Source organism: Schistocerca serialis, chromosome 1, assembly GCF_023864345.2.
Source record: "Schistocerca serialis cubense isolate TAMUIC-IGC-003099 chromosome 1, iqSchSeri2.2, whole genome shotgun sequence".
Lineage (NCBI taxonomy): Eukaryota > Metazoa > Arthropoda > Insecta > Orthoptera > Acrididae > Schistocerca > Schistocerca serialis.
The window spans coordinates 704,327,636-704,354,683 of NC_064638.1; the positions used below are offsets into that span (position 1 = coordinate 704,327,636).

The following is a 27,048-nucleotide window of genomic DNA, read 5'->3' on the forward strand; positions in this document are numbered from 1 at the left end:
GATGGGAGACTGGAAAGATAAGGCACATGAGATTTGTTTTTGTACGAGGCTGGGAGGATGATTACGGTCAGTGAAGGCTTCAGTGAGATCCGTGGTATATTTTGAGAGGGACTGCTCATCAATGCAGATGGGATGACATGGGTGGCCAGGCTGTATGGAAGGGACTTCTTGGTATGGAATTATTGGCAGCTGTTTAAGTGAAGGTATTGCTGGTGGTTAGTAGTTTTGATATGGACGGAGGTACTGATGTAGCCATCTCTGAGGTGGAGGTCAACATCTAGGAAGGTGGGTGTTGGGTTGAGTAGGACCAGGTGAAGCAAATGGGGGAGAAGTTGTTGAGGTTCTGGAGGAATGTGGATAGGGTTTCCTCACCTTCAATCCAGATAGATGTATAGCTGTCATCAATGAATCTAAACCAGGTGAGGGGTTTAGGATTCCTCTAGATGGCCCATGAGTAGGTTGGCATAAGATGGTGCCATTCGGGCCCATAGCCGTACCCCGGATTTGTTTGTAGGTAAGCCTTGAAAGGAGAAGTAAATGTGGGTGAGGATGTAGTTGGTCATGGCGGCTAGGAAGGAGGTTGTTGGTTTGGCATCCATAGGGCGACTGAAAAGGTAATTTTCAATAGCAGTAAGGCCATGGGCATTAGGAATGTTAGTGTACAGGGAGGTGGCATCAATAGTGATGAGAAGGGCACCGTGTGGTAAAGGGACAGGAACTGTCAAGAGTCAGTGGAGGAAATGGTTGGTATCCCTTATATTTGAGGATAGGTTCCGAGTAATAGGTTAAAGGTGTTGGTCTACAAGAGCAGAGATTCTCTCAGTGGGGGCATAGTTACCGGCCACAATGGGTCGTCCTGTGTGGTTGGGTTTATGGACTTTAGGAAACGTAGAAGGTAGGAGTGCAGGGAGTGGTAGGGGTAAGTAGAGTGATTGACTCTGGGGAGAGGTTCTGGGATGGGCCTAAGGATTTAAGCAGCAACTGGAGATCTTGCTGGATTACTGGAATGGGGTCAATGTGGCAACGTTTGTAGGTGCGAGTATCTGACAGCTGACGGAGTCCTTCCGCCAGGCAATCCTTGTGGTTCAAAACAACGGTGGTGGAACCTTTTGTTTACAGGTAGGATCATAAGGTCGGGATCATTTTTCAGATGGTAGACTGTGGTTCTTTCTGCGGATGTAAGGTCCCGACCACTTCCTCCACCGACTCTCCTGTCCTTTTATCACACGGTGCCCTGCTTGTCACTATTGATGTTACCTCAATGTACACTAACATTCCTAATACCCATGGCCTTACTGCTATTGAACACTACCTTTACAGACGTCCTATGGATTCCAGACCAACCACCTCCTTCCTAGTCGCCATGACCAACTATATCCCCACCCACAATTACTTCTCCTTTGAAGGCAGTACAAAAAAATCCAGGGTACAGCTATGGGCACCCGAATGGCACTAATGTATGCCAACCTATTCATGGGCCATCTAGAGGAATCCTTCCTAAAAACCCAGAATCCTAAACCACTCACCTGGTTTAGATTCATTGATGACGTATTTGCTATCTGGATTGAAGGTGAAGACACCCTGTCAACAACTTCTCCCCCATCTACTTCACCTGGTCCTACTCAACCCAACAAGGCACCTTCCTAGATGTTGACATCCACCTCAGAGGTGGCTACATCAGTACCTCCATCCATATCAAACCTACTGACCACCGGCAATACTTCCACTTTGACAGCTGCCACCCATTCCATACCAAGAAGTCCATTCCGTGCAGCCTGGCCACCCATGGTTGTCACATCTGCAGTGACGAGCAGTCCCTCTCAAAAGATACCGAGGGTCTCACTGAAGCCTGCACTGACCGTAATCATCCTCCCAGCCTTGTACAAAAACAATTCTCCCGTGCCTTATCTTTCCAGACTCCCATAGCCACCCAAAGTCCATGCAGCCACATATGTGCATTTCCCTCATATCTCAGTACCAACTAGGATTGGAGCAACTGAATTACATTCTCTGCTTTGGTTTCAATTACCTCTCATCCTGCCCACTATCCTTCCCACCCCTTCTAAAGTAGTATTTCGCCAGCCACCGAACCTATACAATATACTCGTCCATGCCTACACAGCTGCTGCTCCCAATCCCTTGCCACATGGCTCATACCCCTGTAATAGACATTGATGCAAGACCTGTCCCATACATCCTCCTACCAGCACCTACTCCAGTTCGGTCACTAACATCACCTATCCCATCAAAGGCAGGGCTACCTGTGAAACCAGTCGTGTGATCTACAAGCTAAGCTGCAACCACTGTGCTGCATTCTATGCAGACATGACAATCAACAAGCTGTCTGTCCACATGAATGGCCACTGATGAAGTGTGTCCATGTAACAAGTGGACCAACCTGTTGCTGAACACGCTGCCGAACATAATATCCCTCATCTCAATGACTGCTTCCCAGCCTGTGCCATATGGATCCTTCCCACCAACACCAGCTTTTCTGAAATGTGCAAGTGGGAACCTTCCCTGCAATACATCCTACGTTCCCGTAACCCTCCTGGCCTCAACCTCTGTTAGTCACTGTCCTCATCCACCCAGCCCCCTCCCTGTTCCCATTCCAGCACTACAAAACCGTCATTTCACCGCCACACCTAGTCTTTTAATTTCTTTATATTTCTCTGCTTTCCGCTAATTAACCCCCTCCCAACCTTCTCTCCTGCCCTCCATCTAAACTACACCACTTCACTGTCCGCTACCTCCACCATACTATCCCTCCCCCTCCCTGCCCCAGCTTCCTCCTTATCCCCACCCAGTTGTCACCCCTGTCACCGAGCGGGGTGGCGCAGTGGTTAGACACTGGACTCGCATTCGGGAGGACGACGGTTCAATCCCGCGTCCGGCCATCCTGATTTAGGTTTTCCGTGATTTCCCTAAATCGCTCCAGGCAAATGCCGGGATGGTTCCTCTGAAAGGGCACGGCCGACTTCCTTCCCCATCCTTCCCTAATCCGATGAGACCGATGACCACGCTGTCTGGTCTCCTTCCCCAAACCAACCAACCAACCATCACCCCTGTCATGCACCCGTGCTGCTGCTTGCAGTGTGGTGTCAGTTGTCTGAGACTGCAGACGTGTGTGCAACTTGTGTTTATGTGTGTGTGTGTGTGTATGTGTGTCTGTTGCTGACAAAGGCCTTAATGGCCAAAAGCTATAATTGTGTGAATCTTTTTGTTGTGCCTATTGCGACTCTGCATGTCCACTATATGGTGAGTTGCAACTTTCCTCTTTAATATTGGTACCCCACCCAAACCACTCAACCACCCTTTATTATCTTCCTAAGATCCACAAGCACAGTTACTGTGGCCGTCCCATAGATACTGGCTTCAAAGCATACACCAAATGTATATATGCTGTAGTTGATCAACATTTGCAACCCTTAGTACAAATCCTTCCCTCTTATATTGTAGATGTAACCATTTCCTAGACCATCTGAAATCTGAGCTCGTTCCACTCCCACCACACCTCTTGCTTGTTACTATTGATACCACTTCCTTCTATACCATCATCCCCCATGTACGTGGTCGATTTGCTGCTGAACATTTCCTCAGTCAGTGCACACCTGATTCCAGATCTATGACAGCTTACTGCTCACCTTAATCAACTTTATACTTACCAAGAACTGCTTTAACTTTGAGGGGCAGACAATAAACAGGTCAGGGGCACAGTCATGGGAACCAGAATTCCCCTTCCTCTGTCAACCCTTTCATGGGTTACTTGGAGGGATCTTTCCAGGGATCCATAAGCCTTCAGCCCCTGGTTTGGTTTTGATACTGTGATGACATCTTTGGCATATTGAGGGGTGGCTGACCTGTTAAAATTCTTTGACTCTCAAAATACATTCTCCCAATTAAATTTCATGTGGTCCTTTTCTGAATCCCATGAAACTTTCCCTGATGTTGATCTCATTGTCACCAAAAGTCAGCTACACTCTTCTGTTCTCATTAAACCTACGACAAACAAACAATCCTTACATTTCAACAGTTGGCATCCTTTCCACATCAAAAGTTCCCTCCCATACAGCCTTGGCATTTGAAGCAGCTGTATTTGTTCAGATGCAAACACCACCATTCTCACCTCATCCTTCGCTGTATGTAATTACCTCACCAGCCTAACTCAAAAGCAGATTTCCCGTGCCATCACATCCAATCCTGGTACTGCTGATCCCTCAAAAATACAACATATAAGTACACCTCTTGTAACTCAGTGTTGTCCTAGTCTTGAAAGTATTAATTGGCTACTCTGACAGGGCTGTGAATTCCTAAAATAATGCCCTGAAATGAGGTCCATTCTGACATTTTGCCCACCACACCTTGAATAGCTTTCCACCACCATCCCAATCTCCGTAGTATCCTTGTCAGACCCTATGCTCCTCCTGCACCCATTTCCCTGCCCTATGGCTCCAACCCCGTGACGGTCTGCACTGTAAGACTTGTCCTGTGCATTCTCATACCATCACCTATACCAGCCCCTTGACTGGCAAAACATATACTATCAAAGGGAGACACCTGTGAAACAACAAGTCATATATCAGCTGGTGTGTAAACACTGTCCGATCTTTCACATCGGCATAATATGACCAAGTTATCAGTTAGAGTAAATCGGCACAGGTAGAGGATGTATACTGGCAAAAAACAGTATCCTGTTGCATAGCATGCTCTACAACATGGCAATCATGGCCTCAGTGCCTGTTTTGCCGCTCGTGCCATCTGGATTCTTTCCCATGACACCAGTGTCTCAGAACTCCACAGTGAGAACTGGCATTACAGCATGTCCTTAGTTCTTGCCACCCACGTGGCCTTAATTTATGTTAATTCTATGTTCTCAGTATTTATTAACAGTAACTACTCCTTTAGTTTTCTATATCTTTTATTTTGTGATCTAGTTTTCCCTTCCCACCTCACACATCTGTTATGTACAATGGGCTAGGCAGTCCTCAATAATCAGTCTTTCCCTCTCATCCTGTTCTGTAAGTCTCCCCTGACCTGGGGTTCTGGGTAATTTTTCTGAATTCTCTCCATTTCCTAAACCTTGCCAGCCCTTTTCCTTCGCCCCTCTTCCTTCCTTTTCAAACCTCTTGCCAGTAGGAGGACCCACTGGCTCCGAAAGCTGACAGATTTAAATACGTTTATATGAGTGTTCTCCTGCCACTGCTTAGTGAGCGGATGTTTGACGTGTGTTACATTTTTGTATGGTTGATGTTAAATTTACCCCTCTGCCCTCCTTTTCCAAAATACTCCCATTTGTGATTTCATCTTGTATTGCTGCGTGTACATGTTAGTCATAATAAATACCTGCACATTTGGATTTTTGTTTGTATTCAAGTTTTGCATGCACACTCATTTTGTGTATTTTACACTGCGCAATTTATTATAACGTTAAAACAAGAAAAACTGATTTGATTCCTATTACAGCAGATTTCATTCATTAAATTATAGTTCACTCTGTTAACATGCACATGAGCCATGGTGTTGAAACTAGAGTGTTTCTGAAAGTGTCGGTGAAAGTGTGTGGTGAAAGTGTGTGTCTACAAATCAAAAGTGTTAAAACTTTATAAATTAATCAGTTCTATGTGATTTCTATATCTTAGGTTTCAAGTAAGTTCCTAAAATTATCGGCATAACCATTTTATTAATTTCATTTTTCTTCTTACCTGTCAGGTACTTTGTAGAGCTGTTAAATAGTGAAGGGCCAATAAGACTGCAATACATTATTAAAAAATGGGAAAGCGCTAACTTTCAAGAAGTGAAGACATTTTTACCACAATATGATGGTGAGTCCTACATAAGCGCCTGACACAGTTCAAAAACCTGATAATCATCGTGCATCAGGAACAATCTCTTTGTAGTAGAGGTTTTTCTTCTATGTATAAATATATTTTCATACCAATTTTGTTATTACAGAAGATATCGTAACAGTACATGGCTTTTCATGTAAACACTTTTTTTATTTTCCAGGTATTGTTAAGTTCCTACTGGCATCCTGTCAGTGTGCAGTTGTAGAGGACACAATATGCTTAGCGAAGGATCTTCCAATTGCTTATAACACCAGTAAAACTGATTTAGTGGATGGTCTGAATTTCACTTTGATGGACGTGTCTTCTTTAGAAGACAATGGGACAGAAAATAATAATCGTTTTGTAGATAGTAGTGTTAAGAATGAGAGCATTTCTAATAATAGTGATAAAGCAACAGTAGATATAGTAACAAATTATTTGGATAATAGTTCTTTCACCAAGTTAGAAAATAGAAACAGTGATTTGCCATTATCTAACATACCGATTTTCATCCCAGCTTCAGAAGAAAATGAAACAACAGATATTGCTGATATTAATGATAGTTATGCTGAAAATGCTAATAATAAAATGTTGATGGACGTTGGGCATAAAAGTGAGAATAATTTTGTTATGTCAAGTGATAACAATACAATAGAAATAATACAAAAATCACCAGATTATCCCACAAGTTTAGAATTTGAAGATCATAATCACAATTCACAGACATCTGAAATGCCCACTGATTCTGAAGATTCTGTAGTTAAAGAGATGCAGCTTTCAAACCTGAAGCAAAATTATAAATTATTGTTTGGTGGAATGCAGTCTAATAGTGTGGAAGAAAGGCTACCATTAGATAATGTAATAAGTGCTTCAACAAGTAATACAGCTTTACAGTCTAGCAGACAATCATTCATTGTAACAGAGCAAATGAAATTTAAGTATGATGACAGGGAGGAACATTTGTCAGAAAGTAAAGCTGATAACATTTCTGTACAGACAGAAGGGAGAAAGAGGCCATATTTTGACTATGAGTTTGAGTCCAATATTTTACCAGAAAACCTGAAAGAAGAAGAGTTCTTAAACAAATCAGTGATAGCTTCGTTACGTTATCCTCAATGTGCATTTGATGAAAATGAAGATTGGGTAGATGAATCTGTTTGTGACATAGATGTTAATATTGCACCACCACCACCAGCAGAATTCAGAGATGAGGCTGTTCTGCCACAAGGTAAGAAAAGCTGAAGACAAAATTCTTTTAACTTTGTGTTTGTTAAAAATTGTGTTTGGAACTCTTACTTTTCATTCCTTTTCCTGAAGTATTTCGTTTAAAATTCCTTCTGTTATGTATATTAACCAAAATGTTAATATTTTGTCAAACTGTAGCAAAATGTAGGAAGACCTGCAGATGATAGGTGTGGGGACTAGAAGTTGACCAAAAACATCGGATATACGAGCATATCACTGGAAACAGTAACAGCAGTAAAATACTTAGCAGTAAATTGTCCAAAGTGATATAAAGTGGAATGATCACATAAAACTAGCTGCAGAAAAAGTTAATGTCAGGCACAGAATCATTGGAAGAATCATGAGGACATGTAACTCAGCTGTGAAAGAATGGTGTAGGAAAAACTCATTCGATCAGTTCTTGAATATTGGTGACCAGTCTGAATGCTCAACAGATTTCACTGGGGGATCTCACAAGAGAGGCATGGGGTGTCATATATTTATTGTTAAAGTTCATTCCAAGAGGAGTCAAGCTACATGTTATTTCCTTCCACATACGTCTTGTAAAATGGACACGACAAGGAAAGAAATTAGTGCTTTAGGGAGACTTGTCTCACTCCTTCCTTTAATAAATGGAAGAGAGAGTGGGAGAAATGGTGGTACTAGAAACGCCTGCCGCCACACACAGTATAGGTGTAGATGTCAAGTAAATACATCTTTATTTTTTTCTGAAATTGTTGGAACAGTATTTATACAGACCAAAACTAGTTACAAAGTTTACTGTACATTGGGATATTTTGAAAATAAAGCAAGTGTGTGGCTTAATAAAATGAGTTTATCTAGTGAGAATTACTGATAAGCCATTAAGTTTCTCTGAAGTATTCTAAAAGGTACAAAACTGTGTGAAAGATGGCAACAGGCTTTTGGTTTGCTATTTTTTCTACAGTTACCACTTTGTCTCTGTTACTGTGCCCAATTGCAAACTGAACCATATTCCTATTGGTGATGTGAGCTTCAGCCTCTTCTCAGACTCATAGACGTCTGCTCAGTTGCTGTTAGTAACCATGACGTTGCACATCAAAACCACATGAAATATTCAGGTCTTTCTCATCTAGTGTCACATATCTGCCATTTACCGTTGTCTACCATCATCATACGATTGCTGGCAACAGCCACAATCCAACCTACCTATGGTCCAAACTCGTAAAATGTATTTTGTTCTGTTTTTGACTGTCCTTTATATTCTGCATGCATACATAAGAGTCTATCAAAAGAGGATAATGTGTGTGCAGAAAGTAAAAAGTAATGTTTCTCATATTCATTTCTGTTGTATGTTATACTTTATTTCTTGGAAGTTGGAGAGAAACATTACTATCGTGTCAACAGGTCTACATTTAATTTTCCTCAGTAAATTCACCCTGTATGGCTGCCATTTGTTATGGATTTCCATAATTATTACAGATTTATCAACATAATTGTGAGTTATGGGTAGTTACTAAAAAATTATGGGAAATACATTTTATCTCTTGACGTTTGTTTTTATTTATTTATTTTTTTTTTCCTTTTAAAAATTGAAAAAGTTACTGTTTTTAGTCCCTAATCGTATATTACTAAAATCTATTATGGATTGTAATGGTTTCCTTCTTGAGTCCACAGTAAGACTGTTTGCAGAAGATTTCGTCACCACAGCCTACAAAAGACATGTTTACACTGAGCATGAAACGTATTCTGCAACATTGTTTAGGGCTAGAACTGTACTACCAACATTTGCAACATGTTGCCAACATCTTGGCAACAAAAAACAAGTGTTCCATGCCCATGTCAGTACAGATCAAAGGATCATTATTACTGACCTGTTATCGCTAGATACCACTATGCAACAGTAAAGTCTCTCATTTCCCAGTATTGCAGAAGCAGCAACAGCAACAACAAGATTCTTTATCTGACTAAGGGAACATTTATCATTAGCGAGTTCCGTAAGCTGCTACCATACTAGAGGACGACGACAAAAAATAAATAAATAAATAAATAATGTTGTTTGTAAATAAGTTACATAGATCTGCAACCAGTCACTTTTTTGAATAATTATGTTATATTCAAAGAACCAGTTTTCGAACCTTTTCAGGTTCATCTTCAAATAGTTTCTGAAACATCATTATTTCTAGCATAATGCTGGGTGCTGGCTTGCAACAGTATGGGCAGAAAAAATGGAAAAAAAGCTGCCCATAGTGTCGCAAGCCAGCACCCAGCATTATGCTAGAAATAATGATGTAACTTTCAGAAACCATCTGAAGATGTGCTTAAAAAGGTTCGAAAACTGGTTCATGGGATGAAACATAACTATTCAAAAAAAGTGAATGGTTGCAGTTTTATGTAACTTACATTCAATTAACAGTCACAGCTTCTAAAATATCTATAATGGATAAGCTTAATAAATAAAGTTGTTTTTCTGTGAGGCAGAAATGAATTATATAGGAGACAGGAGTTGTAGCGAACGTAGATGTGGCAGGGGAATCATCTACTGTATATTTTCCAATCACATTCCGTGAGAATGTGAGTGACATTAAGGCTAATGAAGTTGACTTTATTGAAAATGATAATTTGGATTAATTTTAGTATGAAAATAAAAGTAAATATATGAGCAATTTAATATATCTTATTGATTTAGGGTCAGAAAATGTCTGAAATATAGCATTTAAAGGCCTGAAGCAGGAAGACTTCATTTGGTCATTGAAGAGCTTACATAAACATTTTGTTCACAAAGTGTTCATATATAACATTTGTTACTGAAAGCATATTTCGCTCTGCGCCATGAAATTTACTACCATTTTTTGTTAGTTTCTCAGATAATTTACTTAAAAAAGATTATTTCTTGGTGATGCCTCAGATCATCAGAAGAGAAGTATGGGAGGGGGGATTGTCCCATCGCCTCACAGTGCTGGCAACGTTACCTTTCAAAATAGATGTAACATTTAGAATGTTAACTTGAACTGTTGTGTGTAGTTGAAACTGATTCCAAAGAGTTTGTATAGACCCTTGTTCCTTAACATTAATTTTGGCATATATTGAGGGTATTCTCTTGATAGGCCCAAAATTCTGAAGTTCAGTATCCATGATTGTTCCTGAATTGGGTGGAGTTTTGGAAGTACTATATCTGCAAACCTCTTCTTAAAATTGGCAGAGTTCTTTTAATGGTGGTGGTGGACACCAGTCAGGTTTGCCAAGAATTATAGCTGCACTTTGTGAACCCATTCTTTGACATAAGAATTGTGATAATCATTATTTTGAATGAGATTCTTCATGCAGTTAAACCTATTTCACCTTCTTTTTGCAACATTTGCCAAATGCCATGCCATGCCATGCCATACCATGATTCTCTTTAATAAAACATTTCACTGGTACCTTCCATAGCATATTTCTGCATGAGTAAATGGGTATGCCAGCACTTAGTGTTACCATGTTCCAGTAATACAGTTTGCTTCATCTCAGATATACATGTCTTACTTAGTTCAGTAACATTGCCAGAACCTTTCTTACCCTGCAGAATCAAAAAAAGTTAACAAAAGCTGAATATTAAAAAATTGAAACTGTGATAGGAACTGACCTTTGCTTGCCAGGAGTTTTAGATGATCCACCTGGATGACATTAGGAATAGCTCCCCATCCTCTTAAAGCTCAACATACTCTCCTGTATATAAGTAAGATCTCATAATTTATATTGTGCAGTAGGGTGGAGCAAACAATTTTTCTGCTTCTTTGTGCCAAAGCAGGCCTCTTCACTCACTTCAAATAACCTCCTGACAAAGTGTGTGCGTGTGCGCCCCCCCCCCCCCCCCCCCACACACACACACACAGAGAGAGAGAGAGAGAGAGAGAGAGAGAGAGAGAGAGAGAGAGGTAAACTAAAAATGAGTGCTGCAGTTCTGTTGTGCAACAATGTGTCTGCTAGCTAACATTGGCAGGAACTGGAGATAAGTTAATATTTTCTTACTTGTGCTGATTTTTTCTGCTACTTTCAGCACTAGTACTAAGTGAGTTCTTTTCATGGACAAACAGTTATTTTCTGTCTCTTTTTTTATTGCCTACATTTGATGCATAAGGACTCAATCAACATCGTGCTCAGTATCTACAAGCTAGGAAATATTCCATCCTCCTCTCCCACTCCAATGATACATTTACTGAAGAAGAACTATAGACATTACCACTAATTGAGAACAATGTTATTCCCTTGAAATATATGCAATCAGTCTCAGAAATTATTCGGTATTGTGCATATATTTTATGTTGATGTGCAGAAATCTCTATTGACAGTCCACCATAGATGAACTTGAAAATTTTCCTCCATTCATTTTCCAGTTATCTATTTTGTCCTTCTCTTCTACCTAAACTGAAGGAAGTGCAAAGATTTTTAAAAGACAACACTTGTCTTCAGGAGTAGGGAGGCCCAAGTCACCATTTGTCCAGATTTAAGTTTTCAGGATTTCTCAAAATACCTTCTTGCAAATGACGGAATAGTTTATTTGAAGCGGCTATGTCTTATTTCCTTCTTCATTGTTTCCCAGTGATAATATAGTCTTGTACTCCATCTCTAATGATTTTATCATTGACCAGATGTTTAACCTCAATCTGATTTCTTTCTTTCCTTTCTTCATTCATTCATTCATTCTGTTTCTTCTGAACCTTTGGTCACTCATTTTGTGTTTGGTCAGGCTATTTATATTACTAAATGGGTAAAAAAGTCATCCAGTTGCAGGTTGGCTGTTTAACGGCATCCAAGGGCTAAAAAATTCTATTTTCTGTATTTTGTATAACTACTTACTAAATTTAAAATATTTTCATAATCTACTAATTAAGGGTGTAATTTTACATCATAGGTTTGACACCGTAAGTTAAGTAGTAAGTTGTGTGTCTTCAGGCAGCATAATTCATGGCACATAAATTATCTGGACTTTATTCATCCACTGTTTGAGAATGAGAGCACTTACCGACTTTCAAAATACTTCAAACATTTCCTAAACATTTTATTACTTTCATCCCCATTAGATAATGAAACCATCATCAGGCATGACATTTTAATATAGCATCTCTTTACTACTAACCCTAGTAGCTACCCATTTTGCAAACTGTATCCACATGTACCACTGAAGATATGTACAAAATTGTATCGTTTTCGGACACAGTTTTATTGGCCTATGCATGAATAATCTGAAACTAATGTGCCTTCAACGATAAAGGTTTTACATGCTTGATGTCAAATATTCAACACTTTTCATTTTAAAAATGTTTAGATATTTGAAGCTTTTTTATATGTGTGAATTTGAAACCTTGAAAAATCAGGGGTTGGACAGATTATTGGTTGTAGCTACACTTTTGGATAGAAATAATTAGAAAAGTTGCTTTCATTGAATACATGTACATAATTTTACCAGCAACTTAAAATGGTAGGTTTAGCATCTTGATATCCAATTGAATACATTTGTTCTATTTAGTATTGGAGGGAAGCATGGAGGGAGACCAAGAGATGAATGCACTAAGCAGATTCAGAAGGATGTAGGTTGCAGTAGTTATTCGGAGACAAGGCTTGCACAGAAGGCTTGCACAGGATAAGAGTAGCATGGAGAGCTGCATCAGACCAGTCTCTGGACTGTAGACCACAACAACAACATGTTTGTTCTAGCAGGTGGACAGCATGCTGACATTAGTGACCAGTCATAACTGGCATGCACTTGAATACATGCAGAATGACAGATGTTGCAATTTGCTGAGCATTGACACTAGTGTGGACATCGCTCTCTCCCTGTGGACAGTACATCAAATTTCCTACAAAACCTGCAGAGATAAATGTAGAGAAGCGTATAAGAGGTGCAATTACTAACATCAACAGTGAAAACGGTTATAGAGCAGTGATTTCAGTGAATACTAATGAGCTGCAACTACACACAAACTGTTACCTAATGATCCTATGAGCATTACTGAGGAAAATGAGGATTTGCTTGTAAAACTTACATTTGATAAAACAGCATGTAATATGTATGAATTGGTGCAGTATTACACCCGGGAATTCGAGATATCTCAGAATGTTATTTAAATGTAATATGATAGTCCATACCAAATCTAAATGTGTTTAGTGACATTAAATACACTAAAGACTGGTATTAAAATTCAAAGTGAAAGGATATCAGTGACAAGATTCACTGATGTTATTGCTACCCTCAATGAAAGTGAAGAATATTTACAGGATCTCTTGAAAGTAATGAACACACTAAAGATTACAGAATAAGGATTGAGAGTAAACTGAAGAAAGATGAAAGTAGTGAGAAGTAGCAGAAATCATAACTGCAAACTTAAAATCAGAATTCGGGATCATGAAGTAGACAGTGTTAAAGAATCCTCCTAACTAAGCAGCAAAATAACCCATGATGGAAGGAGTAAGGAAGACATAAAGAGCATACCAGCACTGGCAAAAAAGGCATGCCTGGTCAAGAGAATTATACTAGTATCAAACATAGGCCTTAACTTGAGGAAGAAATTTCTGAGAATGTACAACTGGAGGACAGCATTTGTGGTGGTGAAACATAGATTGTGGGAAAATCTGAAGAGAAGAGAATTGAAGCATATGAGATGCGGTGCTACAGATGAATGTTGAAAATGAAATGGGCTGATAAGGTAAGAAATGAGAAGGTTCTCTGCAGAATTGGTGATGAAACGGATATATGGAAAACACTGAAAAAGAAAGGGATAGGATAAGAGGACATCTGTTAAGACATCAGGAACTAACTTTCATTGCACTAGAAGGAGGTGCAGAGAGTAAAAACTGCAGAGGAAGACGAGATTGGAATACATCCAGCAAATAATTGAGGACATACGCTGCAATTTGTACTCAAAGATGAAAAGGTTAGCGCAGGAATTCATGGTGGGCTGCATCAAACCATCCGGAAGACTGAAGAACAAAAAATACATTTGGTCCATTTTGCTCTGACAGTATAACTATTTCAGAACATGTTGGAATGTGGATTAATGCCATAGGAGATGGTGGAGGAGGAGATGGCACAAGGTTTCTTTTCCAGCAAGATGGTCCCCACCACAATGGGAAGCTTTCAATTGACTGATCAGCAGCTGACTGGTGGCAGATAGGCTACACGTACCTTCTGCACGACTACCCTGCTTGCTGGTTCTCTGAGACTGAATTTGTTCTGTGGTGTTGTGATGACTGCCTCATTAGGTGGGTGGTAGGTGGTCATTTTAGTTCCAAACTTGAGAGAACTAGGTGACAGTGGTATTATTGTTGATTGTTTAGGGGCTTACTGGCCATGATACTTCATACTGTGCATATCATAGCCTGAAAACACATTGCTTAGGTGAGCAAACCCATCATGATGAAGTTAACCATATCAATCAGCCATCAGTCATCTCTGATACGTCACTTATACCACTAATCTTGTGGTGATGTCCTAGTTTCTTAGGTAGCATGTATGAAATTTGGCCCTCAACGATGGGAATTATTTGTTCAAATGTTAGGTATGCCTGCTTAAATCGCTGTTTAATTACAACTGTCCTCACTCCATAACTCCATAAAAACAGTCATCTGACATGGTATCAACAGTTGTGGGCAGAAGTCAGAGAGACATGTCTGTTCATAGGATCCCAAGTACATAACAGTTTGTTGGATGCTGCTACACGGAGATTAAGCAGGGTGGCATAAACATCATAAAGCTTGTCATGTTTCACCTGGGGTATGTTTCAGATTCATCTGAAGTTGGTATGAAAACTTCAGATATCCTCTTTTTGAGATAGTATTAAATTAATGCCTTTTCTCAGTTGAACTCACCAATTATGCTTCAAAATATAGATAACTTATAAGTACATCAGAAACTCACCAAGTGGTGGCAAGAGAAAACACATGAAAAAGATAAGGAAAAAGCACAAGCTTTTGAAGCCAGTGGCTCCTCTTCATGGCAGAAGGGTTAAATGGAAAGAAAGAGTAATGCAGGAAAAGGACTGGTGTGGCTTAGGAAATGAAGAAAGTTACGGAAAAGTTGCCCAGAATCTCGGGCCAGGGGAGAATTACTGGACGGGATGAGAAGGAAAGACTGACTGTTGATGCCTGCCCTTCGGATGAGATTTGAAAATATGAGAACTTACAGGTGCACAAGTGTCAAAACACTATGACTACTGCCCACTATAAGATTGAATGCCACCTGGTGTATGTGTGAAACAGAAACAAACATGGAATAATTCTAGAAATGATATTTGCTACCAGTCACTCAAATGACTTCAACAAAGATCATATTGTTATGGCCAAGTGCCTGAGAAAGAAAATCTTCTAAAAGGCAGTGCTGGTCAGCTGGTATTTGATACTGTCATGAGCACATATGGAAAGTAGTTGAAGACCAGTGAAACCACAAGTTGGCAATAAGGTGTTGGGCACCCAAGCCTCATCACAGAACATGGAGGTTGGAGACTTGCTCACTTTGTGGCTGATATGTTGATGGAGTACAGTGGTGGTGCAGAATCAAATGTTTTGGAGCACACCATCTAGCACAAATTGTTGAACAAGGTGTTCCACATCAAACGATCCTGTTGTGTTCTCATGTTGATGCAGTGATGTCACCAGTTACTTTTGCAGTGGGCATAAGATCACCCAGATTGAATTGTGGACCAGTGGAAACATTTCGTTTGGACTGGTAAATAAAGTTGTTGTTTGTTGTAGTGTTCTTTCCATTTACTGTTATCTTCCAATATATTTTCCACAGTATTTTAATACGTTAAAGTATAAGGATCTAGTTTCAGTTCTACCTTTCTGTGGGATTCATCAGTTCAGCATGCAGGCACACACGTGTGTATACTGCCCACCCCCTCTCTCTCCCCCCTCTCCCCTCTCCCCTCTCTTTCCCCCTTCTCCCCTCTCTCTCCCCCCTCTCCACTCTCTTTCCCCTCTCTCCCCTTACCCTCTCTCCCTTTACCCTCTCTCACCCCACTCTCTCCTTACCCTCTCTTCTCCCCCTCTCTCGCCCCTCTCTCTTCTCCCCCTCGCCCCCGGCCCCTCGCCCCCGTCCCCTCGCCCCCATCCCCTCGCCCCCACCCCAGTCCCCTCGGCCCCGTCGTCGCCCCCTCGCCCGCTTCCTCTTCCCCTCTTCACCTCTGCCTCATCCCCTCCCCTCTACTGCCTCCCACCTCTCACCCTCTAACTTCTTCCCCTCCCACCTCTTCCCCTCGATCTCTGATCCTCCCACCTCTTCCCCTCCCCCTGACACCTCTTCCCCACCACCTCCTCCCTCTCTCTCCCCCGCCCCCTCTCTTCCCCCCCATCTCTTCCCCTGACACCTCTACCCTACCACCTCCTCCCTCTCTCCCCCCTGCCCCCTCTCTTCCCCTGCAACCTCCCCCTTCCCCTCGCCCCCTTCCCCTCGCCCCCTTCCCCTCGCCCCCTCCCCCTCGCCCCCTCCCCTCGCCCCCTCCCCTCGCCCCCTCCCCTCGCCCCCTCCCCTCGCCCCCTCCCCTCGCCCCCTCCCCTCGCCCCCTCCCCTCGCCCCCTCCCCTCGCCCCCTCCCCTCGCCCCCTCCCCTCGCCCCCTCCCCTCGCCCTCCTCCCATCGCCCCCTCCCCTCGCCCCCTACCTTCACCATTCGCTCTCTCCCCTCCCCCTCTCTCCCCTCTCCCTCTCCCCCCTCTCTCCCCTCCCATCGCTCCCTCCCCTCCCATCGCTCCCCCTCTCTACCCCTCCCATCTCCCCTCCTCCTCTCTCCCCTTCCATCACCCCTCCCCCTCTCCCACAAACCTCTCTCCCCCTCTCCCACAAACCTCTCTCCCCCTCTCCCACAAACCTCTCTCCCCCTCTCCCACAAACCTCTCTCCCCCTCTCCCACAAACCTCTCTCCCCCTCTCCCACAAACCTCTCTCCCCCTCTCCCACAAACCTCTCTCCCCCTCCCCCTCCTCCTCCCCCTCACCCCCTCCTCTCTACCCCTCCCTCGCCCCCTCCTCTCTATCCCTCCATTGCCCCTTCCTCTCTACCCCTCCCTCGCACCTTTCCCTCTCTCCATCCCATCTCCCCTCCCCCCTCTCTCCCCTCCCATCTCCTGTTCCCCCCTCCCACAACCCCCTCTGCCCCTCCCCCTCCTCTCCCCCCTCCTAACCCCCCTCCTTTCTCTCCCCTTCTCACACTGCTACCTTCTACATGCTTCTTAAAGTTCATAAACCCAACCAACCAGGACACCCCATAGTAGTAGATGGTTACTGTTCCCTAACAGAGAGAATCTCTGCTGTCAAAGACCAGCATGTTCATCCTATTACCTATAACCTACACTCCTACATAAAAGATACCAGTCTTTTCCGCCACTGACTCTGCACAGTTCTGTTCATTTACCACACGCCACCCTGCTCGTCAGTATCGATTCCGCCCCCTCTGCACTAATATCCTCAGTGCTCTTGACCTTGCTGCTATTGAACACCTGACTAACTCTAAACTTACAGCCTCCTTGCTGGCACTATGGCCATCATTATCCTCACCCGCAATTCCTTCTCCTTTGAAGACATTATCTACAAACAAATTCATGGGCACTTCAATGGTACCATGTTACGCTGTTCTGTTGCTGGAGAGTTTAGAGGAAGCCTTCCTAACCACCCAGAATCTGAAACCTGTCACCTGGTTGCCATTTACTGATGACAGCTTCATGATCTGGGCCAACTGTAAAGATTCCCTACTCTGACCATGTGCACCCTCTTGTTGCCCAAAGTAGATTTATCAATTTTTGTAATAAATTACTAATTGGGGTGGCTAGTCACATTTTTACAGCACTTGCCACACTATGATAGTTTTTTTTTTTTTTTTTTTTTTTTTTTTTTTTTTTTTTTTTTTTTTTTGTGGTTTTAGGGCGCAAAACTTCTATGGTCATTAGCGCCCAATACACTATGATAGTGAGACACTGCAGTGAGAGATGTTTCATTAATAATACTCAACTTTTTTTATTGCTCTTCTTTGTTGTGAGCTGATGTCTCGATATCTATTTCCTTTCTTTGGTTTAGCTTTTTATGCTTGTCTAGAGGTTGATTAAGTTGCTTCTAACAAAATTTGTGTACAATGGTGGACCTTCTGAAGAATAAGGCACATATTTTCAGTCGTTCACTTCACAGTACAAATCAATAAAAACACACACAACTTGTTCTCCATCCACACACTTTAGACTTGTACAACCAACTGAACAAAAGACAAAGATTTACTTCTAACAACATGTAGCAATGAAATTACTATCATATAGTGATCTATTTATGCAAATTCATCCTTGGAACAAACGTTTAGTTAACAAAATACAAATAATTGTTTATCTTTCTTGAGAAGTCTATAATCATCATCATAATTACATTGAGTGTTCGTATAACTTGTGGTTCAAACATTTTTGTGTAGCTATGTAGTAGTGGCTTTCTGGTTTGTATGTTTTGAATCAGTATCGGTCGTTTCATATGGTCCAAGATCGATTCGTACATTTATCTCACTATAACCTGTTTTATTACAATAGCCCACAAAAATTTTGAAAGCATACAATGTGAGAAACATTTTGATACAATATAATAAAACTGGTTATGCTAACAAGTTTTGGAGTATAACAAATCAATAGTCCTAGATTCTTTATTACGTAATATACAGCATTTTGGTTACCTTAGCATCAGTGGTTCATTCAAATTAGGTCAAGAGCAAATTTCACTTTACAAAGTTCTTTTCTCATAAATTTTCAAAACAATTTCGAAGTCTGACCTTTTACCTACACTGTAGCTCTCAAATTATTGCCAAATATTACATAACACATATGGGATAAGCAAAGATGGTACATATAACAGTAATTTTATCATATTGCCATGACAATAGAACTTGCATCTCATGAAAAAGTTTATATACCATTATTTATATGACCGAAAGAAAGCATCTTAATCCATATAGAGTTATTTGAAGTGCTTTAAAGAAAATAAAGCAAAATACTTTAGATAACAGGGCAAAATTAATGTACTTAGTTGGGAACATATTCCTTTTTCTCATAACACCAATGAAATTTTTGTGTAATAACATTTTACAACATCTTACTTCCAAATTTACCTTTCATGCAGAACATTGAACCCTCAGCATATAAAAATATGCTACAACAAAAATTACTACTTGCCCTATTTTGCAAGGTGTTTTTTGTGACATGGCAGGGGCTTCACTGTCAGATAAGCTCATCCACAGAAGTTGTAGTGACATAAATAGGATAAACCCCAGATTTAAAAAAAGAAGAGCACAGTGGGTTTAGAACCCAGTGTCCCTTTGTATGGTTTATAATACCTGTCCAATTTTTCATAACCTCTTCTGCCTAAACAACTCTTTACTAAAATCCAGTTTGAATCATGGTTTTGGCTCCTTCTAATTTTGTTACACATTGCACTGATAATTGTCTCATCATGTATACCCTTCATATATCTGATTTTAAACTCTTTCCCCATTTTGATCAAAATTTTCATTACTTTTGCCCCATGGCATATTTGGCAAAGCATCTGCAACAATATTGTCTACACCTTTACTATATTTAATTTCATAATCAGATTGTTGTAAATACGTTCCCCATCTGGTAAGTCTATTGTGATATAGTCTACATTCCTGTACGTAGCTTAATGCTTTGTGGTCCAAATATGTAATTACTTTATGTCTCAACAAATAGGTCCTAAATTTAATAAATGGCTCATAAATAGTTAATAATTCTTTTTCTGTAACTGTTTAAGATTTATCATCTTTTAACAACATTCTACTTACAAATGCTATTGCCTCATGTATGATCTCCCCTTTAACTTCTTTTTCCTGAAATAGTTCTGCTCCCAAATCATAATCACTACTATCTGTGTGTAAGCAAATTGGTAGGCTAAAATCTGCTCTGCGTAACAAATTATGATTATTTAATTCTTTCTTAATGTTTTCAAGTGCCTCCTGGCATTCTTGAGTCCAAACCCAATTGCTGTTCTTTTTAAGTAAGTTGCTTAAAAAGGATGCTTTCAAACTTCGCCCACTTACAAATTTTGATAAAATCCACATAAGCCATTAATGACTTCAATTTTTTTCTACTACATGGTGCTGGAAAATCTGAGATTGATTTAATCTTATGAGGATCTACCAAGATTTCTTTCTTCGTAATTACATGATTAAGAATTTTAGTTCAGGGACGACAAATTTACATTTTTTTAGTTTGAGTCATACCTCCTTGTCTAAATTTTTCACATACCTGCTTCAGCAGTTCTAAATGCTCTTCCAAACTTTGTCCAGTTATCAAAATGTTATCTGCATAAATGGTAAGTTATCCTACCAGATCTTGGCCAAGTACATAATCTAACACTCTTATAAACTCGGCTACAGGTGAGTTCAAACAAATAGGTACTACACAGCATTGGTAAAATCTACCATTGTAAAGAAAGGCAGTATCTTTATGAGATTCAGGAGCTAAAGATACCTTATGAAATCCAGAAGTTATATCTAAACTGGACATTATCTGAATATTTGTAAATTTGTGTAAAAGTTCATCAGTGTTTTCAGGGTGATCTGTTTCCGTGTACAAATACTTGTTCAGATGCCTAGAATCCAGAACCAATCTCACTCCTCCATCTACTTTTGAAACAGTGACTAATGGCTTGTTATATGGCCGAACACTTCTCTCATTGATATCAAGACTTCCATTGTATGAAACGCTTTCTCAACTGCAACTCTCTTAGCTGTAGGTAAACAATATGGCTTTATGGAAAATGGTTGATCTGGTTTTGGCTGTAAAGGGCACTGATATACACTCACTATACCTGGAATATTACTACACACATCACTATACTTCTGCAACAAAGATTCCAATGCCCATTTCTGATTGTCAGTTAACCCTTTTACTTCTCAAATCTTGGTGTGTACAAGTTCTTTAAATTCTGCTTCCTCTGTATCTAATCCTGGTATATCTTTGACTATGAATCCACTGTCTTTTAAATGTTGTGTACTATTTATTTTACCCTCCTTATAAGGTATAGATGATTTCATAAAATTAGTACAAATACAATCCGCATCAGGTTCATTGATAATCAAGTTTTGCCCTCTCCAATCAAAACCTGCATTCACATTAACTATCCATGTCATGCCAAGGAGAAGACCCTCAAAAACATCCATGTCTAAAAGTCACTCCCTCAATTGTAAAAGTTATTTTGCACCTTCAATCCTTACTCCAATTACAGGTAATTCCATGTAGTCATCATTATGTTTTCATCTTACTTAAAGGTTCAGACACTTCTGAAATTGGCTGCCTGTGTCGTCAAGACACCTGCTTTACCATGATCCTATTCTGACCTTAATGAACGGACAGCAAACTTCAGTACATTTTTCAGTTTTTTAACATCCTCTTATAACAGATCATCTTCTATCTCTATAAAACTAAATCCTCTAATATCATTGTCATTCTTACCATTTTCATTGCCTGGAACACTTTCATGATATTAACCCAGACATCATTATCACTGACACTGAGAATTCCATCAATCAGTATACACTTACCTGTTTCACTTTGTTCAGCACTGTGGTACTTGTCCTTAAGTTGTTTTACAATAACGTATTTAATTTTATTCCACTAGTCTGGAAATATATTATCAATAGAATCACTATTTAACCACATATTATGTAAAAAAGAGTCATTCTCATTCATAACATTAAGCAGCTTGCTTTCACTGTCATAACTGGTAACTGAATTAGTGTGATCATATATAGAAATTAAAAAGAGTTTTGTTTGCTGTGATACTGTCATTAACATCCTTTAATCCTTTAACAGTGTCCTTGGGTATCTCTACAGAATTATAACCACTACTACATATTTCCTTACTAATACCTAATGCCTCCAGTTCTTCTTTAAAACAAACGAAATACTTTTCTTTCTCATTACTATACTAATCACCACTTACCTTGGATTTATTGTATTCAATAATATCACAAACATCTTCAATCAATGGAAAATCCAAGATGGAAAGTAACAATATTGTGAAAAGGAAAGTTGCTACTAACTATATAGCAGAGATGCTGAGTCGCAGATAATCACAAAAATTTCTAGTAATAGCTTGTCTACATATTTTAAAAACTCGTCTAGTGCATCATATGACCCATAGACTAGGTCCCACTGTACCTCAGCTGGTAACCTCCATTTTGAAGCATCAATGTGGGTGAGTTCATCAAAAGGTTTGCTCAAATGAGCTAATTTTTTTAATTGACTTTGCAAAACTCCTTTATATTAGTACACCCTTCCCTTTAATTTGGTCAGTTGAGAAATTCACTTTTTATTCTAGCTTGTTCGGTTTCTGACCAATATTTATCTAAAAATCTTTTCTCAAAATCTACATAGGTTGTATCATCATTAGGATACTGATTAGCCCAGCTTTACGCTTCACCTTCACCTTCATGCTTCACCTTCCAGAAACTTCTTAACAAACTTGATTTTCTTATCATCAGTCATATTAGACACAAAATAATCTCTGCAATGCTGCAGAAGATTTACAGGATGTAAACTACCTTCACCTGGAAAGTATTTTACAGGAATGTTGCAACACCTGGAAACAATATTGTTAACAAAATTTCAATTAATTACATCATTAGACAATTCTTCAACTTTTTTACACAAGACAGAAACACTACTTTCTAGGATGATAGTTTTGTTGTTATTTAATTTTGCATTTTGTGCATATTTACTGCCTACTGTATTCACCTGTTCAATAAAACTAATTTCGACAAATGCCAGTTTGGTGTCAACAATAGTTTACAAAATAGAAATTTGACTATTTACATTTTTGTCCACAGTACTTATTTCCTCGTGAACTTTTTTGAAAGCAATTTTGTTTGTTTTCTATCTTCAGTACTCTCATCTTTGACATTTTTGACTTCATTGTTGAATTTTAGTTTAATTTCTTTCATTTTAGACTACACACACTTTACTTGACCACCTAACCTCTCAATTTTTTGATTGATATCATTTAATTGAGCAGTATTTTTACCAGTATAATCAAATAATGTTCCTATTGAATGGCCAATTTTTGTGAACTGGTTCTTACTTTTTTGTTCATGATTTTCAAGTTACTCATTTATTTTTGCAAACTGTTCTATACTCATTTTTATTAACTGACTGTCATTGCACATTTTTATTAACAATGACAGCATGTTACATATATCATTATAATCACCTTGTTTTAATTCAGCAGTTTGTTTTTCCTGCTTTTCAGGTTTGACACTTAAGTTTTTCTGTTCTGGTTTTGCTACACTGTATAAGTCTCCCATGTCTGTATTACCCTGTACTGTACCAGAATCTTCAGTGACTACCATTGTTAATAATTGTGCAACGAATCACTTCGCCAAAAATAATATTTCCAGTACTCAACTTTGCTGTTGGAGGTCAACATTGTTAATTATTCACTTTACTTTTTATTTTTCATCCTTTTTGTCTTCTTGTTTACGAACTCCTTTTTGTTGTGTTGCTGTTTTGTAGCTGTGATTCATATCTGCTCAGTTGTTCACAAAAATTTTTCATAATATCTTTTAATCTGCAACAAGAAAAATATTCCAACACATTATTCATGTTTCACTGTCAGAAAATCCCGGACGATGCAAATTAGTAAGTTACTAATTTGGGTGGCAGGTCACATTATTACAGCACTTGCCACAATGTAACAATGACACACTGCAGTGAGAGACAGTGACGGTCGAATTTAAATAACCAGTTTCATTAATAATATCTTTCTTGTTGCTCTTCCTTGTGAGTTGATTGCTCAGTATCCATTTCCTGCCTTTGGTTTAGCATTCTGTAATCATTAAAAGGACGACTGGGTAATTTCTATCAAAAATAAAAGTACACTGGTGGACTTTCTGGAGAATTAGACATATATTTTCAGTCATTTTGCTTCACAATACAAATTAGTAAAAACACGCACAACTTATTCTCCATCCACACACTTCAAACTATTACAACCAACTGAACAAAAAACCAGTATTTACTTCTAACAGCGTGTAGCAAAGAAATTACTATCATATATCGATCTTATTTATGCAAAATCATCCTTATGACATACATTTCATTAACAAAATGCAAATAATTATTTATCTTTCTTGAGAAGTCCATAATCATTATTATAATTACATTAAGTGATTATATAACTTGTCAGTCAGACATTTTTATGTTGCTGTATAGTAGTGGATTTCTGTTTTGTGTGTTTCAAATACAGTATCGGTCATTCCATATGATCCAAAATCTGTTAGTACATTTATCTCACCATAACCATATTTATACACTATCCACACTTCTCTAGGATCTCAACACCTTCTCCCTCATTTGCTTCGATCCAATTCTCATGAACCCAACAAGTCTCATTCCTCGATGTTAACCTCCACTGTTGTTACACTTTAACTGTATGGACATATCTGCACTTCAGTTTCACAAACTGTCAAACATATCTCCTATAAGACCTGCTTATGGTACTCTTTGTCACTTATGTCGTGGACACTGCTGTTCTCATGTTGTTGGTGGCCGTTGGGCTCACTGTAAATAGAGTTATATAGTGGATCTGCTAAATATTAGCCAGCAGACAAGGTGAACATGTTAACCATCTTCACAGGAATGAAGACTTTGGTATGCTGCAATGTGAACAGATTGAGAATAACTTAAGCAGGTCTTAAAGAAGATATATTTGCCACCTTGTGCAATGGAAGTGCAGATGATTTCTGATAGCAGACTTTGTTATTGGTATATATTAACATCTGATGGTTTCCCTTTTAACTTAATAATATGCCAACAGTGTGGAATGCATCAGAAATCAAAATGCTATAATGAACTTTTGACGTGTGCTGAGAGTTGGTCCATGTATATAACATAAAATTGGTAGCAACTTAATAATTTTTTTTACAGCAGCTGATGACGCAATTATACAAATATGCTTTCATGGTGCCTAAGTTTTCCTAGATGCTCACCATTTAGGTGGATGTACCCTTCATGTACGTCTTTGATTGAAGGCTGTATCGTGCTAGGCGGTTGTCTTGTTACTGTATATGGCCTTTGGAATAAAGTTTGTTTTCTGTAGCCAACATGATTTCATCAACTTACGAGAGTATCTATGACAGTTGTTTGTCTTGGAGATGTGTATCTGTTCATAGTATTGTGTCACAGGCCTATAATAGTTTCTTGTGATTTTTTTGCCAGCTATGACTGAACAGAACAACAGTACTAAAATCATAGACATTTCATCACTAGAGCTGCCATTAGACATTACAGAGCCAGCATCATCTGCTGAAACTTGTGTATTTCCTGAAGAACCAAATGTTGAGGATATAATGAAGCAGACTCCAGGAGAATTGGAAAAGGTAACAAAACCTGCTTTTTTTTATAGTAGATATGATTGTCTGCTATTAGAAATAGTAATTGCCATAGATTTTGTTTGATGATTATAACATATTGGTTCACCCATTCACAATTTTCTCAAATCCCAAGTGAATAATGAGGATTTTCATATGCAAATTTGGCCCTGAATAAATTTATATCCTTGAAGTAATGCATCATTTGTATCCACATGGTCCATTAGTCTACACCAGATTTATTCCTTCTCCTGTACCCAGTTTCAAGTACTATGCTGTTTTAAGTTCTTTTTTCTGTTAATGGCACTAAGAATATTACAAATTATATTAGTCTGAATGAAAGTATGTAGCTCATTCAATATAAAGGTTATACTTGAAGTGAGTACTTAGATTTTGTAACCAAGAGCTGTAGCAAAATGTAGACACTGAAAAACATAGAAGAAATGACTTTCGAAAGGATATGCATGAAACCACATGCAAACAGGGTAAAACTCATAATAATATGTTTCATCATTTACAGTAGCATGGTTTCTTGGCTTGCATTTGTTTCAAACAAAATGATTATTCACTCTTCCCCCCCCCCCCCCCCGAATCTTCCTTCTTAAAAAAAAAAGGAAAATTGGTGACCATGGGCCTGATTCACATTACTTAAGCTCACAGAGTGACTCATCAAGTGACGTGACAGCAGTACTGCTTGCACATAAAGTCAAAACAGCAGTGTCTGTGACATTAATGTGTAAGAAGTAATGCACCAATGTGAAACGCACCCTATCCAACTCACCATGCCAACAAATTATCCCTCAAAATACGTTTTTGAGAGTACATTCATTTATGTTCACCCATCTTCAGATGTTTATATCTATTCACACGTAATGAACATTCTCACTTTGCTTATGACATTTTACAATAGCTGTCTCGCAAAATTCTGCAGCACCATTAGTAAAAAAACCATGTTCACAACACACAAATAAATGTAAACACCTCAAGAACGGATGACAGGCATCTTGAGATATCATTATGGAAAAGTAAACGACTATAAAAGCAACTAGTTGCAACTAATTCATTGTAAATTACCTGTAATTCCAATAGTTGCAGCACTCTAATACATCTATGATGTCCAACAATTATTTACAAATACTAATGGAAGAAAGAGAAGAAAAACAAATACAACAAGAAGATAAGCAGGTACAGACAAAAAGCAACCAAGAGTAGTTTTGCCATTTTTTTCCCGCAGGCAGGTCATCTGAATGTTTGCAGATATTAACTCACAAGATTTCAATCACTGTTGGCAAACACGTCTTAAATATTTGTCCAAAAGTACTTTTTGTGATTGATGACATAGGTGGAGATTGTTTTGGTTAAACTAAATGAATTGTCATCACTTCTTCGTTCAGTTTAAAAGTCTAAATCTCTTAAACATAGCATTTATCATATGTATTATACAGAAGCCAAACTGGAAAAATCTGAACAACAGAATGGCAAATTATCAGATTGATAAAGCTCTCCATCACGCGCTCAGTACGTATTGATAATAGTAAGAGTACTTTAATCGGCATCAGTACTGTTCATCAGTATTTCTAGTATTTACAATATGACAATACTCACCCTCAGATGGTCATTAAATCGATATATTGACAA

At 39.1% G+C, this 27,048-nt stretch overlaps 1 protein-coding gene across 4 annotated transcripts in view; it reads left to right on the forward strand.

Moving 5' to 3' along the window:
* LOC126480916 (uncharacterized) overlaps window positions 1-27,048 on the forward strand; it is a 331,145-nt gene that overhangs the window by 175,510 nt on the left and 128,587 nt on the right. For all 4 annotated transcript variants that reach the window (XM_050104327.1, XM_050104351.1, XM_050104343.1 and 1 more), the window contains exons 18-20: window positions 5,710-5,822; window positions 6,007-7,053; window positions 25,259-25,419. In XM_050104327.1, coding sequence (XP_049960284.1) covers window positions 5,710-5,822; window positions 6,007-7,053; window positions 25,259-25,419 — 1,321 coding nt within the window. The remainder of the gene's footprint in view (window positions 1-5,709; window positions 5,823-6,006; window positions 7,054-25,258; window positions 25,420-27,048) is intronic.